This window comes from Halichoerus grypus, chromosome 4, assembly GCF_964656455.1.
Source record: "Halichoerus grypus chromosome 4, mHalGry1.hap1.1, whole genome shotgun sequence".
Lineage (NCBI taxonomy): Eukaryota > Metazoa > Chordata > Mammalia > Carnivora > Phocidae > Halichoerus > Halichoerus grypus.
Genome location: NC_135715.1, coordinates 190,759,928 through 190,776,814, shown reverse-complemented (window position 1 = coordinate 190,776,814; position 16,887 = coordinate 190,759,928). Strand labels below are relative to the sequence as shown.

Below are 16,887 nucleotides of genomic sequence, written 5' to 3'. Positions count from 1 at the left end.
GTATATGGGGACTCTACTTTCCACTCAGTTTTGCTGTGAACCTAAAACTGCTCTAAAAAATAAAGTCTATTTTTTTAAGTTATTTATTTATTTATTTATTTATTTATTTATTTATCTGAGAGAGAGCACACAAGTGGGGGGCAGGGGCAGAGGGAGAAGCAGACTCCCCGTGGAGCAGGGAGCCCGAAGTGGGGCTCCATCCCAGGACCCCGGGATCATGACCTGAGCCCAAGGCAGACACCTAATGACTGAGCCACCCAGGCGCCCCAATAAAGTCTATTTTTTAAAAAAGGCAAATAATAGATGGGATGAATAGAATAGGCACAAAGAAAATTAGTGAGCTGAATGCCTGAGCATAAGAATGCTCTTAGATTATTGCTCAAAAGCACAAAGGGATGAAAAATTTGAAAGAAAAGAAAAATCTATCCAATATGCTGATTTTCAACAGGGAGTGACTTTTCCCTCCAGGGGACATTTGACAATGCCTAGAAATAATTTTGGTTGTCGTAACTGGGGGTAGGTGCTTCTGGGATCTAGGGAGTAGAAGCCACTAACTAACATCCTATAGTGCACAGGACTGCCCCACAACGACAGATTATCTGGCCCACAATGTCACAGTGCTGAGGGTGAGACCCTGGTGTGGTTCTACGTTGCCATTTCGTATCATATTCCTTCTGTCTGAGGACTTCGCTCAGAATTTCTTCTAGTGCTGGTCTGCCGGCATGACGTCATTCAGGTTTTGCATGCATGAGGACAGTCTTTATTTTGCCTCCGTCTTTGATACTTCCCCTAAAGAATTTTAGCTTGAATATTTTTCTTCTTTAAAAAAAGTTTTTATTTATTTATTTTTTTTTAAAGATTTTTATTTATTCATTTGAGACACAGAGATAGAGACAGAGAGAGAGCATGAGCAGGGAGAGAGGCAGAGGGAGAAGCAGGCCCCGCTGAGCCAGGAGCCCGATGTGGGGCTCGATTCCAGGACCCTGGGATCATGACCCGAGCCGAAGGCAGATGCTTAACCATCTGAGCCACCCAGGTGCCCAAGTTTTTATTTATTTATTTGAGAGAGCACACAAGCATGGGTATGGGCAGAGGCAAAGGGAGAAGCAGGCTCCCCGCTGAGCCGGGAGCCCGATGCGGGACTCGATCCCAGGACCCTGGGATCATGACCCAAGCCAAAGGCAGACACTTAACCACCTGAGCCACCCAGGTGCCTCTTGACTTCTTTTAGCAAAGATGTTTCTCCACTGTTTTCTCAGTTGCGTTGTTTCCAATGAGAAATCTGCTGTCAACCTTCCTTATCTCTGTGCCCCTAAGTATCATGTGTCTTTATTTCCGGCCTGCTTTTAATAGTTCTGCTGTCATTAATTTTAAGGAATTTAGGGTGTGATTTGGTGTGAAGAGTGAGTTCCATCTGTGTCCCAGACATTTCGTCTGTCATGTTAGGAGATTGTAAGTTCTTTGTCAGTTTTTCATTTTAGAAGGCAAAAGGGCCCCCTGGTACAGCATACCCTCCGCAGTGTTGTTTGGTGGCCTTGGTTTACGAGGTGCTGCTGGGGCTCCTGCTGGGCTGTCTCTCCTGGGGGAAAGAGGGTCTCAGGTCTGCAGGCATGAGGAGACTTGTCTGGCTGGGCACTTGTGGTGGTGGGCTTCCAGTGGCCTCTGGCTGCCCTCCAGCCTCTAGATAGTGGACAGCCTCAGGCCCAGGGTGGCCAGAAGTTTTGGGGCCAGGGGCTCATTGTGGAATTCCTTTCGCAGGTGCTGTCTGGCTGCCCTGGTGCCCCTGGACAGGGGACGGTAGTCTCAGGCTTACTGAGACAGAAGCTTCTGGGCTTGGCTGCTTGTGGCAGGTTCTGGATTTTTACTTTTTTGTATTTTTATTTTTAAAACAGATTTATTTATTTTAGAGAGAGAGCTTACACACGTTTGAGCAGGGGAAGGGGCAGAGGGAAAGGGAGAGAATCTCAAGCAGACTCCACGCTAAGTGTGGATCCTGATGCAGGGTCCTATCGCATGACCCTGAGATCATGACCTGAACTGAAATCAAGAGTTGGCTCCCTAACTGACCGAGCCACCCAGGCGACCCGGGTTCTGGATTTTAAAATTCCTATTTGTCTTTGTTCTGGGATGCAGTTCATTTGAAATGATTTGATCCTTTTGAGGCTCGCTTTTAAGATACTTGGGTGGGAGCAGGGCAGCCGTTAGGTCTATTTTCTTGTTACTGAGCTAGTACCCTCTGCACCGCACCGCGGATCACGGGTGGATCACAAATCCATTCTGGCTCATGGGAATGTAGACTGTTCCTGGCCTTGTGTGAACTCCAGGGGTCATTTTCTCTTCTCCTTTTGGGTGGTGCTCTTCCCCACCCTCAGGCAGTTTCCTCAGGTACACGTGCTGGTCAGTATCCAGGGGACAGTCTGAGAGGACCCCGCTGCAGGTCTCCAGAACTGGCTCTCTGTGCAGCCCTCTCTCCTGGGAACCCCAGCTCCTCTGGCCGTCCTACATAATTAGTTCCATCTCAAGGTCAGTGCCTGCTGGGTTCTACCTGGGTCTCCCCTTCCCTGGGCCGAGGCCAGGTGGTCTCACTCCAGGTCTCACTCAGGGATCACCGTCCTTCTCTGCCTGGTGTCTGATGTCTGAAAACCATAGTTCTGTCTATATTGCCAGGGTTTGCTTGTTCAAATAGGAGGGTTCCCCAGTCCTGTCATCCCATCTTATACTAGTACAAGTGCCCTCTGTCCTTTCTGTTCTCTTCCTTCTGATGGCTCCTCTGTTGTTTTCTTCTGCACTCTGGGAGAATTTATCAAATTGGTCCCCACACCATCATCGTTCTTTCCGGCATCTGTTCTGCCCTGCGGTGGGTATGTTGCCACGGCTATGGTTTCACCCTATTGTCCTTCCATTTTAGCCTGTTGTCCCCTTAAGACTTTTTGATTCCAAGTCAAAGGTGCAATTCATTGCATTTTCCTAAATATGTGGTTTTCTCCCCTGGAAGTTTCTTTCAATCCTACATTCCATTTCCAACATCCTGTTGATCCTGTCTGCTCAGTATTTCTTCTCTGCAGAATTTTTTCACAATCTCACATCAAAAAGTGAACTTGTTAAAGCAGACTGTTCAGACTTGGTATCTGCCAGCTGATGGCCGGCAGTTTGCTTACCTGTGTGGCAGCAGATGCCCTCCTCAGCTACTGTCTTGCTGGCCGGCATGCCCAGCTTCCAGTGACGTGACTGTCTTGAGCAGACTTGCCGGGGTACTTGTGCTCTGAAGCTCCTGCTAGACTTACTCAGCATAAGGGACTGCACTGTGGTAAGCTCTTCAGTTATTGTGGGATGGCTAAGGCCATGTGCTCCTTATGCCACCTGACACCTGGGACAGGCAGGAATACATATGGAAGCCTGGGCAGGGTGAGGATGCCCCAGGAACTGCCCATATGACTGTAGGACAGGCTTCACAGTGGTGACAACACATGAACTGAATCTTGAAAGGAGCCCCAAGAGGGATGTGGACCTCATCACAAGGCACGGAAGCACTACTTTGCGGCCGGCAGAGTGGACAGACGACCAGTAACATGCACTCACATGCGAAGCACAGGGGGCTTATTCTGGAGGCAGTGGGAAGACGTGGCTTGGTGAAAGGTTGTTTTAGAAAGTCCTCTGACAGCAAGGTGGGGGGTGTGCAGAGGCCATCGCAGCAGTTCGTTCTGGTCTCACCGGGGTGTTGGCTAGGTCTTCCTCCATCCTGCTGCTCTTCCTACATCAACTGTGGTTTTTGTTACACATCACTGACTGGTCTGGCAAGGCGCACAGCCACCACGGTGGGACCCGTGCTCCCTGGACTCCACCTGCTCCCGATCCATTGAGAACCAGCCCAGGGAGACAGGTTTTCTCTTCCCTAACTTGAGGCTGAAACCCCTTAGGAATAGGAAAAAGGCTCTTTACCCATGGTGCTGCACCCACCTTATGGCTCCTCAACCCCACCCTGCTTGGGAGTGGGGGTGGGAGGGAAGGACACCGGTGAACAGGGCTATTGAGGTTGGAATGAATTTTTAGAGATGTTTGGGAAGAACTGACGAGCACCAAATGGTGCATGGGAGCGATGAGTGGGGAGACAGGTCAATGCAGTCTGACACTGAGATGATAAAAACCCAGCACTGAAAACCACAGCACTGGTGAGTCAGTCCTGAGAGGCCAGAGATGGAGCAGGCTGCTCGCAGGCATAGGAGTGGGAGGAAACACTGCTGGGTGTGAACTATGGACCAAAGGGTCGATGGGGAGGCTACACAAGGTGCTACGCCATCCCCAGCTAGTCTTTCCTGGCCACTGGCCCCTGACAAGCATTTACCCCACCCTCCCCGCAGTACTGGGGGCCCTGTCCCCAGTCTCTCCTCCAGCACTGGGAACTCTTGAGCAAGCACTGCTTCTTCCAGCTGGCCCTGACATAAGCTAAAAAGTGAACTTAGTGAAGAACTCTGGCTCAGTGAACTTGGCAATGAAAATGAATGAGCCCTAAAATGGTTCTTTTTTAAAAAAAGGTTATAATTCAGTTCTTTATACAGCTTAACATGAATAAATAGACATTCTTAACAAGGCCAGGTCCCCAAATGCCTTCATCACTGGGCTTTCTGAAGAACTTTTTTCAAACTACAGTTCTTTCAGTAGATCGGTTTTGGTAACCCATGGAAACCCAGGGCATGAGTGGCGCCTTCCAAGGGCAACATGGAACCCTCTGAATTAGCTGCTCCAAGCTGTCACTTTGTTTGAGGGAGGGCTATGGGAGGGAGGAAAGGGAAGTGACAGGTGCTCCCATTTTACAAGTTCTTTGCCAAAGGAAAAGTAAAACGTTATTTTGCTATTAGCATTTTACTAGACACATTTTGAAGAATAACTGAATGTGTTGCGAACCTGACTTTCCAAGGGGAAACATTTTTAAGTGGATGAAAGTGAAAACACTCCTGAACAGACTGTACCAGCTGGAAAAGAGGAGTCTTGTTAAAGACTGCAACTGGTGGCTAACCCATTTTACAGCTGGTTGGAATTTTACATTAAAAAAATTCTGGTTGATTTTGATAAATCTGCAAAAAGTCTGATTTCATAGGAATTTGTGATTTTTTTTCACATTGACTTCTTTTAAAGAATGTGAGGAGTAACAGAGCAATCCTAGGGAACAGCGGGCGTGTCCTCTGAACAAGTGTAACACACCTTAGTGATCACTGCTGCCTGGGAAGGATGCTGTTGTCTCCTGCACCCATGACGGTGTGGAAGTCCGGGGGACTAAGGGCAGAGGAAAAATACGTCTGGACGCTCTGAAACATTTAAACTAGTAAATACTAAGGTATATGTTCCTTTTAAAGACTATACATTCAAGGGGCGCCAGGGTGGCTCAGTCGTTAGGCGTCTGCCCTCGGCTCAGGTCATGATCCCAGGGTCCTGGGACCGAGCCCCACATCGGGCTCCCTGCTCGGCGGGAAGCCTGCTTCTCCCTCTCCCACTCCCCCTGCTTGTGTTCCCTCTCTTGCTGTGTGTCTCTCTCTCTGATAAATAAAATCTTAAAAAAAAAAAAAGACTATACATTCAAAATACTTTAGCTACTGCAAATAGTCTGAGCCAGCTCTCTACAAAGTTTTCTCACAAACTTCTGTACTGCAGGGACTGCCCTAGCAGGTGCACAGCCTGACTTCATCTGTAGTCGGTAGAAATCATGAACAGCCCTCTAAGGCTTTCAGTGCAGGTCAAACAGGGGGTCTTGTTAAGCAGAGCCCAAGGCACTGCACCCCGGGCCAGAGCTCCACAACAATCCCAATACAGCGGATGAAAATAACAGACAAGGAGCAAGGGACACAGCCAGATCAGCACTTCACACTGGAGTCACACACTGGCCCCGGCTCCTTAGGAAGACTGCAAAGGGAGGTAACGTGCAGGTGGTGTGTTTGAGGGAAGGTAAGAGGGAAGATGTGAGCCTTTTCCTTTTGACAGGTCTACCCTGGACCTGTTTCCTTCTGAGTGTGCTTGAAAAACATGCTGCTGACCTATCAAATTCTAAGCAGCAGAGCTATGGGGACGCAAGCGGACACTGGAGAAGTCCCGGAGCTTCACATCCCAGGGCCTGCTCCACTCCTGTCTGGCTCCAGGGCTGGCTCAATATACCCATCCCTGGCAGATGGGAAATCACCAACCATTATCAGGTTGGTGGAACACATGAACTAGAACCACAAGTGTTACTTTGACCTGAGTGGGGAGGAGACCCCAAGACCCCAAAAGGCCTGGAAGTCAGGGTTCTGCAGCCACTAAAAGATGCCATGGGCCCCACTGGCCAAGTAGGCAGCACAGTATCAGTTCTCCACTGTGACGGGCCGGGCTGGGTGTGTTCTGAACAAGATGGCGAAGGGGCAGGGCTCTGAGGGATTTCCGGTCATTTCTGAAGAACTACTGATCTCTGCTAAGCGAAGTACTTCTCTGCTGTCAGAATTCATGGCAGCTGTCCCTTCCACCCCTTCACCTACAATATGCGTTATTTCCGTTCAGCTGTGGGCACTGAGGTCACCCCCTCCCCGCCATCTGCACCCCCAGCTGTGCAGGCCGGGAGCAGCCCGGCAGCTGTGAGGCGCCATGACTCAGGCCTGGGACTGCCCAGGCAGAGAACCACGTGTCCCGGGTCCCAGGGGCAGGACTCAGGTGTGTGGGCAGACACCTAGCAGAGGCCAGCCCTGGGTCCAGCCGACCAGGTTCCTGTGACGGCGGGCAGAGCTCCAAATAGAAGTGTGTAAGCTGCAGTGCCTCTCCCAGGCTTCAGGAGGGGAGGTTACTGGTGTCATCCTCACAGGCCCTGAGCCTCCAAGATCCACTGTGCCCGTGATCCGGCCCCACTCTTCCTGCTCTGTGCACCAGTGTGGACCATCAGTCAGCCCCCCCCAATCTAACGGGTACAATTCCCGATTACAAATGGGAAGCATGGCCTACATTCGTTCCCTGCCTATCTCCAGGAAGACTGATCTCATAGTCAGAGATTGTATTATAAATTAAGAACAACAATCCAGACTGGGTAGATGGAAGGGGGGGTGGGATCCAGAGGTCAAAGGAGGCTGTCAGTTAAACTTGAGTGTGCCGGGCAGGCAGCAGGTGAAAACCATACATTTATTTTGCATTTGATTTCACTCGTTCAGATGTCTAAATGCTGGAATAAATCCATCTGCCTCCTCAGCGTTCTTACTCGGAAGTGTATTGGCCTGACCGAATATGGCTATGTGCTGCTGCTGATTCCTGGCCCTCCACGGCCTAGGAGGCGCCCCCCAGACGGCCTGGAACCGCAGCAGACTCAGAAGGCCACAGGTATGGTCTCAGTGACATCAGACATTGGTGGGCTGATTCCCGAGGTTATCTGTCCTGTCCCTCAGGTCACGAGGGTCTGGCTCTCTGGCGCTGCCCACTGGCTCACAACCACAAGACTGCTGTGGAAACACCAAGCCCCCAGCTGCTCTGGGCTCCACCCAGTTTCCTCTGGGCAGTATGTGAGAAAGGGCTCCCTGCCTTTTTTCTTTCCTTTTTCTTTTTCAAAAATCATCCAGATCTAGCTTCAAAATCCAAAACTTCCTCGCCCCATCTGGACCCAAAAGCAAGAGCTGATTTTTAAAAGCCAAATTCTTGTTTCATTTGGACAGAAGGAATAATGTGTCTTTCATGTTTTCTTTGTATTTCTCTTCAATAGTTGCTTGACCCAACATCTTTCTGTCTGCTCTATACAATGAAAATACAAACTAAATGAGAATAGAAAAAAATAATTAAAGCATTAAATTGTACAAATTACAAATCTGTTCCAAAATATACTTACATTAAATAAAATACGCATTTCAGTAAGAGATCTACAGTGAATGACTACGCATTCTGGGAAGCTTCACGACATCTAGGCAGGGCCAACATCCGTGTGAGGAGCTAAGAGAACTGGCATCCAATCACAGTATGTAGCGGGTTTCTTATCGCTCCTCTGCGAGCTACACTGAGCACATCTCAGCATCACTTGTGCGGGGAAGGATTTTGTTTGGGAAAAGGGGAAGAAGCAAGCGCTAGCCTCAATTCTGAGTTCATTACAACTTCTCAGGAATCTCTCAATAGCCTATACAGTACAGTTTCCAAAAAGTAAACATGTTAAGGGAAGCAGACAACTCTTTAGAACCCCAAACACATTTTCTTGCTGTATTTATGTGGGACTCTCCATCTACAATGGGCAGCCGTGAAGAGGTTCTTCCTCGGGACAGCATGGTCACAGGATGTGGATGACCCTGTGGGTCTGAGGGGAGCGAGGACTGGGGAGGGGGGCTCCCTCTTGGTTGAGGTTGGAGACAAGCCTACAACACACAGTCCGCAGCCCCACCGTCTCCTCCTCCTATCATCTGGCGTAACGCTTAATGTAGTCTTCCACTTTATTCCGGAAGTCCTCCTGTGGAGCAAGAGGGATCAGGGAGAGAAGAAAGAAGGGGGAGTGAGTTAGCGAGGGAAACAACACTTCCAGGACAAGTGGGACCCACCCGAGCCGAGGAGCCACTGTGAGCTCCCGAGAGCAACACGGAGGACCCGGCCTCCAGCGCCCCCGCCTCAGCTGCCACGGCCGCAGGACCGTCAGAGGCCCGAGGAGTGGAGCACCCTCTCCCTACCACTCCAGGTGCTCCGCTGTGTGCAGGACCCGGGGCCACTGTGCCGGGAGGGCTGGGGGTGGGGACCCAAACACAGAAGAACTGAGTAGAAGGGAACCTAAGACCCCTCGTGTTGCAGATGGGAAGAGTGAGGCCCAGAGTGGTCAAGGTGGCAACGCAGGTCAGGACAGGGCTCTTGACCTCAACTGGAGATAAGTCGGAGCTGCTGTTCTCCGAAGACCCGTGTCCAGATCTGTCTTCCTAAAACAACCCCCCAGACCCTGCTGCCTATTTAAAAGGTGCCCACTTTTCATGGGGAAGTGCAGCCCACCACCCGAGTGACCACCTTGCCCAGAAGCGGTGGGCTTGCTGCAGAGCTCCCCGCCCAGGCACCAAGCAGAGGCCCCCTGGGCACCCAGCCTCATTCCTCTGGCGACAAGAGGCAGTGTGGCCCCTGGTGTCCCCAGGCCAGTATGGGCAGAAAGTGCCGCAGGTGTGCCCCTCAGGTCTGTTCTAACATTAGGACCTAAGTTCCTCGGCCTTGCAGGACTGGGCAAGGGCCACATGCGCCATGAGGGACTTGTTGCCCACCTCAGAACACGTGCATTCAGTGCTCAGGACAGTGTGATGTGACAGGTGGAACTCAACCCTCTTACTCCTCCAGCACGGATGCTGGGTCACTGACAGCCATGGGGTCACGCTGCTTCAGTCCCATCACGTGACAGGTACCACCACGGGCCACACGGTGCAGAGCTCAGCAGAGCCCCTGTAGGCGCGGCGCTGGCTGCACCCTCTTGTGGCCAGTCCTTGCCCGGAGTGGCGCCTAGAAGGGGGTGGCCACACTTAATTCACCTGGTGACGCTTCCAAGGTCAGGGTGGGTTCCTGGTTTTAAGGTCTGAAAATGGTTTGGTGGTTTGCCTGCCATCTCAGGTGAAGGAGTGGGGAGCTGCTGAGCCTGTGCTTGCGGACAGGACTGCATTCATGGGCTCCCACTAGCCCTGACTTGGCCATTTCCACAGGACCCAGGAGCCCACAGTACCGTCAGTGGCTAAGGAGCCTGTGGCCACAGGATGTGAAGACCCCACAGGCACTGCTGCCCCGTCCTGCCCTCAGGTGCTCCGTCTCACCCCGGACGAAGCCCAGGGCCCACGGCGCCCAGAAGCCCTCTGTGCTCAGGCTCCCTCCTCTGCCTGAGGGCCCACAGAGCAGGGCCCACATGAAGACCACAGACTCTGGGGCCAGACTGCTTGCCTGGGTTCACATCTTGGGCTCTGCCCCTTCCTGGCAAGTCTCTTCCCTCCATGGTGGCTCTGCCTCCTCAGCAGCAGATCAGGGATGGTAAGAGTCCCTCCCTTGTGTAGATGTCAGGAGAACAAATGCACTCTGGGAAGCGGGTGGGACAGGGCCTGGGAGGGCCGCCCAAGGCTGCTGCTGCTCTCACGTCACCGCCGTCCTGCACCCCAGCTCTAGTCACGCTGGCGTCCGTACTCCTCCCTCAATACCCTGAGCACATTCCCACCTCAGGGCCTTTGCACCACTGTAATACTCTCCAGAATACTCTTGCCCATTCTCCATTTGGTTCACATCAGATCTCTACTCACATCTTGTCAGAAAGGCCTTCTCTGAGCACCCGACATAAAACAGCAAGACCCATCACTGGCCCCCGCGGCCCCTCACGTCACGTTTGCTTATCTGAGCTCTGCCTCCGCCCACTAGCATGGCCGCTCCATGGGGACAGGGACTGTCTGTTCATCACTCTATCCTGAGCATTTGCACCTCACCTGGCACTGAAGTGGCCCCAGTCAAACTTGGGATGAACCATGAGCACAAAATAAAGTAAGGAGAAAGTTCAGTAACTGTCATCATGACTCAGCATGAGGACTGGGGTGGGGCTGGGGCACTTCTTAGAATTCATGTGGAGGCATCACTATCTGGAGGATTTTAGGTCCATCTTACTGGGGCTAACAGTTTATAAATGCAAGTCTTCCCCTTATTTCATACAAAGAGCAGGAAGCAACCTTCGAAGAAAAATAAAAGGATAGACAATTTATAACAGGTATTTCTCCACCTGGCCCTCTAAGAGTGTACCCATCATTACTGATTTCTTTCCCTGACTCGGCTTACAAGACACATCACTCAGCGGGAAGTCCATGTCAGGGACAGTGACAGGTGGAGCTGCAACGTGAATGGAGCTGCCTGGAAAGGGGCAGGGCGGGGGGGGGGGTGCAGGAACACACCTGCAGGGGCTTGTCATCGCAGTGGACAAACCAAGGCTCTGCGGGGTGGTGCAGGGGGCTGACTGCTGCGGGTGGGCGGGAGATGCCGTGAGAGCAGCCGCGGGCGCATCTGCAGAAGACCTCTGCTGCTACCAGCCCGTGCCTGACCAGAAGCACCCACTGACCCTGCGGTCCCACCGCACGGCTCACTGGTCCCGCTGTGCCTGCCGCACGGTTTTGTCAGCTGGGGTACGTGCCGGGTGACGCGGTTCTCCCGGGGCCCGCTCTCTGGTTGCAGTAAACATCACACACAACACATTTAACACGCCCCCCCCCTCTGGCACAGAGCAGGTCTCACATAAACACGAGCACCTGCTCTTCAGCTCGGTACTGAGAACCAGGTCAATGGCATTTAGAACTTTACAGATTCAAGGGAGGTGCTGGGTAACGGCCTTGGGTGGCTGATTTCTGGGGTGGTGAGGATTCACAGGAACACGGTTCAGAAAATGAAACTTGAGGCTCTATGACTAAACCAGGTTAGCCCTGCAGGGCTGTCCGCTGAGGCCTAATGGCTAACTAGCCTGGCTCCAAGTGAAGCTGCACAACCTCGAACAGCCTTGTTCTGATCCCAGACACCCAGACTGCTGCTCCAGCTCCTAACACCTTGTTCATGCACCTTTAAGGATGTACGTAAAAGGCATATTTATTGCATTATCATTTGTAGTTGGAAAAAAAAAAAAAAAACCCATGGGGAAAACCTGAGTGGCGACCACTCAGAGAATGGTTGAAAAAAGTATGGTAGAGCCACTAAAAAGTTAAAAACAAACACCAAAGAACCATGAGAGACAATGGACTCTGAAAAACAAACTGAGGGTTCTAGAGGGGAGGGGTTGGGAGGATGGGTTAGCCTGGTGATGGGTATTGAGGAGGGCACGTTCTGCATGGAGCACTGGGTGTTATGCACAAACAATGAATCATGGAACACTATATCTAAAACTAATGATGTAATGTATGGGGATTAACATAACAATAAAAAAATTAAAAAAAAACAAACAAACACCAAAACAAAAACAAAAAACTGAGAATAATAAACAACAGGATCCCATTATTTTGGACAGAAACCCAGTGGGCATGTGAGTGCACAGGCACGCTGGATGGACGTGGGGGTGTGAATGCTGTATCCCCATACTGTTGTTAAGGCAAAGTAACAGTGGCCTGTTTTAAATCCCTCAGACTGAATTCTACTAGGAAATCACATCTAATAGAAACACTTCTGCCTGACCTTGGGTCAAATACTTAACTGAGACTACTCACATTTATCACAACACATTACTTACCAACTGCTTTCAATTCCAGGCGTGGACCCACCATTCTCAGCCTCGTATTTATCTGAGCAAGAGCTTGTAATCATCTTTTTACCTAACCCATCCACCTCGAACGCTACCACTAGCTTACCTTGTCCCTCAAATGATGTTCTGCAGCTTCAATATTCAGCGGATCATCAAAATTCAAAAGATCCTTAAAAAGAGAGAAACTCAAAGTAAACAATGGAAAGAATGTGTTTTTCTGCTGTCACAAGTCTTCATTTTATGAGCCAGACGACAGAACTCTAATCAGCAAACAGGAGAAGCTAGAGAGTGGAGAGATTCTATTACGGATCACGGTTCCTGGGACAGAAGCGCACAGTCTGTGTGGGTTTTCTCAATGTTGGTGAATGGCGGACTGAAAGATCATGATGTTTACATACAACTGTCCAAAGTTCGGTGAAAATGGAGGTTAGTGATCACATTAAGTCCTAAAGCTATTATTGATAAAGAACCACTCTCATTATGAGCATTTCCAAATAAAAATCCCATTCTTTTTTCCTCAGAAATTCTTTTAATTTATGATGAACATCTTTGCCTCTCTAAGTCTCTGGTTTCCATGCTGACCTTCACCAGATCTTCTCTTTACATTTTGTTATTCCCCTTCACAGCACTGCACTCACACCCAGCAGGGATGGCGTTTGGAGCCTGAGGGCAGACAGCGCCAGGAGGACCCTGTCCCCCAGGCCTTTCTACCTTAGAAAACCTGGGGGGGGGAGCGGGGGGGGGCGCCTGGCTGGCTCAGTCCTTGGAGCCTGCAACTCTTGATCTCGGGGTTGTGAGTTTGAGCCCCATGTTGGGTGTAGAGATTACTTTAAGAAAATAAAATCTTAAAAAGAAAACCCTGGAATGGCTACTCCCCTCTCCCCGCAAGAAACACCATGGACTTCAAATCGGAGGCCATGCCGTATCTTTATACTGCCTATGAGAAGTCATTGCTTTCCAGAGTCACTGATGGTCACTGTAAAGACAACAGGAGAAATGTTAAATCTGGGGACTGTATTTCTGATCTGGAAATAAATATGGGGTATGACCAATATGTTACAAATAGAGCAAGGAAAATTCTTAAGTCTCTATGATCTCTATGATCACTTGTAAAGTTGAACAATTAAACTTCAAGTCGTAGAAACAGGCAAAAATATGAAACACACAGATGAGATACCCAGTGCATATAAAGACCACCAGACACACAAAATTCTTTATTTTCCTTACCATATATCTGACCTAAAATGAATATATTGGCTGGAATAAGCATTAGAGGCTTCATCAGCAATTTTGGTTGGCCCTCTAGAATCTGGAACACTGGAGAGACGGGGACTACACCAGATGAAAGGCTAAATCAATGAAAGCAGCACGAACTGCTGGGCAGATTTTAAATCATGCTGCAGCCTTCACAGCTCCAGAAGTAACACCGCGCACATCCACGAGAAAGCCAAAGCACGATAACGACAAAACGACGGCACTACCTTCCCCGGGGTGAAGGGAAGGCCCGAAGCCGGAAGTGCTGGGCTTGCTGCTCGTGCTACAGGGGTCACCTGGGGCGACAGAGGAGAAGGCAAAGGGCGGCAAGGCCTTGGGGGTCTAATTTTGAGGCTCTGCTGCTTTTTATTTTGCTGCCAATAAGAGCAAGCGCACTGTGGCCTCGGACAGCAGCCTGGCCCCGGGCGCTGGCGCCGTGTCAGCACACGTGCCGTGGGCCAGGAAGCTGCCCCTCCAACGACCTGCCGTCCTGTGGGCTGGCCAGGGTGGGCTCCTTTTCATGGAGGGCCAAGTTTCATCAAAAGTAGCACAGGTCCCCGCCCCACCCCACAGACAGATCCTTGAAGCTTATTTCTTTTAAAGCTCTTTTATGATCAAAAAGCAAAAACTCAAAAGACTAATATTGTATTAAAAAAATCCAAATAGCAGCTTTTAGCCTCTCCCCGTGTCTCCCTCTGCCCTCCAGCCCCTGCCTGTGATATGCTGTTTTCTGCGGACAGCAAACTTTGGCAGCCCGTCACTGAGGAGACAATGGTTCTAAGGTTCTGGGTTTGTGAAAAGCCTAGAGGTCAGGTGACCACACGCTCCTTCACCCAAACCAGGACACCTGGGAGGGCAGAGGGCTGCTAGCGAGGGCAGACATGGAGCGGGGCCGGGCCAGGCGCCGCCAGAGGAAGAGCCGCCCACGTGAAGGAGGCTGCAGCCAACAAACAGCCCCGGCCCCAGCCCTCCCGTCCCTGACAGCCTCCCCATGTGCCACCCCAAAGCCCCCCCCAGTTCCCGTCTCACTGTTCCTCTGCCTCATATAAATCCGACAGAAAGGAGGAGTTCAGCGTGTACAGGGTGCTGTTTTTAATCCCTCTAGGTTACCCTTAATGTGATGTTTAAAGCCAATAGTCAGAGGACTCAAGAAAAACTTGGGATTCTGGTCAATATACTTACAGTAAACAAAGAGTTTAATCCCCAGACAACATCCTGGAATGAGAAAGAAAGAAGAAAACAAGTTTTAGGCTCCTGTGCATTTAGTGTTTCAAACCCACGACCAAGAAATATGTACTGTGCCAGGTCAGAATTTATCTTTAGCATGCTGTTTTCCCTAAGACAGAAACTTAAAACAACTTCTCTCCAATATGACAACAGGCTCTGGGAAATCTGGAGATGAGCAGTCACCGGTAGAAAGACAACATAAAGTACCCTTGGGACCCAGCCCAAGGAGCCCATGGGCTGTATCTGCTCAGGGCAACCCCACCTTACATCACCTCCTCCTCATCTTCCAATACAGTTCGGGACTTCCAAAGAGTCATCTTTACAACAAAATCTGTTGTTTCTGCATCTGTGTCCTCTTGGGGACTGCAGATAAGCTAATTACCCACGTCCCACAGGCCTCTAACAATTTTGCTCTAATTACTTTAAAAAAAAAAGTGGAAGACTGATAAACACTTCCTACCTAACATTCAAAGATCAGAAATTCTCATTAAAATAAAATGGAAAACCAGTGTGTTCTCTCTGGACTGACTTGTCATCTGTGACTCAACCACCAATTCCCTCTCAGCATTCCTCGTCATCAGCTCAAGTCTTGTCTTTTTTAGGCTGATACTCTGCTAGCTAGCAATTTTAATCACCGCCTCTGCTTTGTCCCAGCCATCCACCCGTGTCCTTCTGGGGTGAGCTGAACCTGGGGCTGGAGCTGGCAGTAAACACATGTTCTTTGTCTGGTGGAGAGGTCGGACAGACAGGCATGTCAGCAGAACTCCCACGGAAGTGTTCCCACAGAGGACCCAGCAGGGAGGAGAGGCTTCCCAGAGGAAGCAGGGCCTGCCGGGTAGAAGGACGACAGGAGGGAGCACCTTCTAGGTAGAAGGACCCCTGTGCCGAAGCTAAGTCCGAAGTGGGCAGGACATGTCCAGGGTGTGGTGAGAAGACAGGCCGGGCTCCCCATAGCAGTAGAGACCACACTTCGGAAGGATCCAGTCAGGCCTGTAGGTCTGCCGTGTTCTCTGACTCTGGCGGAGGGCCCCAACACCTTCCCTGTGTTCTTCTCCCAAAGTGCCCACCTGGAGATACCCAACGACAGTGCCTACACGCCAGAGTTTGCAGCTGTCGCCCATGAGGTGTGGTCACGTACAGAACTAGACCTGGCCCAGAACCAGTGTAGTCACTGGTGGGCCGCTGTGACCCATGCATACCTCTCCGGGCCTCAGTGTCCTCCTCTAAGAGCAGTGGGGTTGCCTAAGAGCAGGGAGTGGGAGTGAGGACGGTCTCTAAGAGGTGAACCAGGAAGCTGGCATATAAGCAATGAGGTCAGTTTACCCGCAGAAGCTCTTTCAAAGGCAGGGCCTACAGCGTTAAACTGTGAAGGATGGTGGGTAGAGGAAGCCCGGCACACGTGTGCAGGAGGGCCCAGGCCTGTTCAGGTCCACTCAGGCTTCCCCCTGTGGCCCAAAGGACAGCATCCGCTGCAGCATCTCCAGCACCAGCCATGCTTACGTTTTGTGTGTTTGGTGCCGAGTTCAACTTACAAATGGTTTTAGTTAGGATGACTTTTGTAATCCATGCATGACCAAGCCAAAGTTAACACATGTGCAAAAATGTTGCTCTTGAGACAGACAGAGATGGAGAGGGGGAGACAGAGAGGAAGATGGCATTGTGCGATGTGCCAGGCAGTGTGCGAGTGTCACAAACTCGCTGCTTTGACACCTCTCAGGTTGACCTGGCACGACTGTGAAGAGGAGGACACAGTCACCAGGGAACATGGGCCGGGTCTGGACAAGTACGCCTTTGTGCCGAGTCCCGGGCTGAAGAGAAGCGCAGGCTGGGAACCCAGCTGCCCTCTGAACCCAGGACCGGGAGGGCGCTTTCTGGGCAGCATGGACCCGGCACGAGAAGGGCAAAGGCTCTGATGACTGCGTGGACTGCTTCGTTACCCATCAGAAACGATGGCAGGAGTCAGGCAGTCGGTCACCACAAAGTGAACACTAGCCAGAAGTCCTGGCTGCTTCTGACGAAAAGCTCAGGCAACAGGAGGAAACTGTAGGTGTCCCACGGATACCGCAGCAGAAAAGCCCTGAGCTGAAGCCAGAGCTGGCGGCCTCATGCAGCGCCCGTAACGTGCAACCCCAGAACCGACTAGAGCCTACACTGCAGAAGCAACTGCAGCCACTTGTTTAGCCCCGGCAGCTCCCCTCTCCATCGCCCTCCCCTGG

At 50.9% G+C, this 16,887-nt stretch overlaps 2 protein-coding genes across 4 annotated transcripts in view; both read right to left on the bottom strand.

Annotated features, from left to right (window-relative positions):
- Positions 1–16,887, bottom strand: part of RAMP1 (receptor activity modifying protein 1) — a 202,186-nt gene that overhangs the window by 59,274 nt on the left and 126,025 nt on the right. The window lies entirely within an intron of this gene.
- The window catches only part of UBE2F (ubiquitin conjugating enzyme E2 F (putative)), a 51,801-nt gene continuing 42,026 nt past the window's right edge, over positions 7,113–16,887 (bottom strand). For all 3 annotated transcript variants that reach the window (XM_036086465.2, XM_036086466.2, XM_078071531.1), the window contains 3 exons: positions 14,627–14,659; positions 12,297–12,359; positions 7,113–8,431 (listed from right to left, as the gene is read on the bottom strand). In XM_036086465.2, the coding sequence (XP_035942358.1) occupies positions 8,381–8,431; positions 12,297–12,359; positions 14,627–14,659 (147 nt within the window). In that variant the 3' untranslated portion in view covers positions 7,113–8,380. The remainder of the gene's footprint in view (positions 8,432–12,296; positions 12,360–14,626; positions 14,660–16,887) is intronic.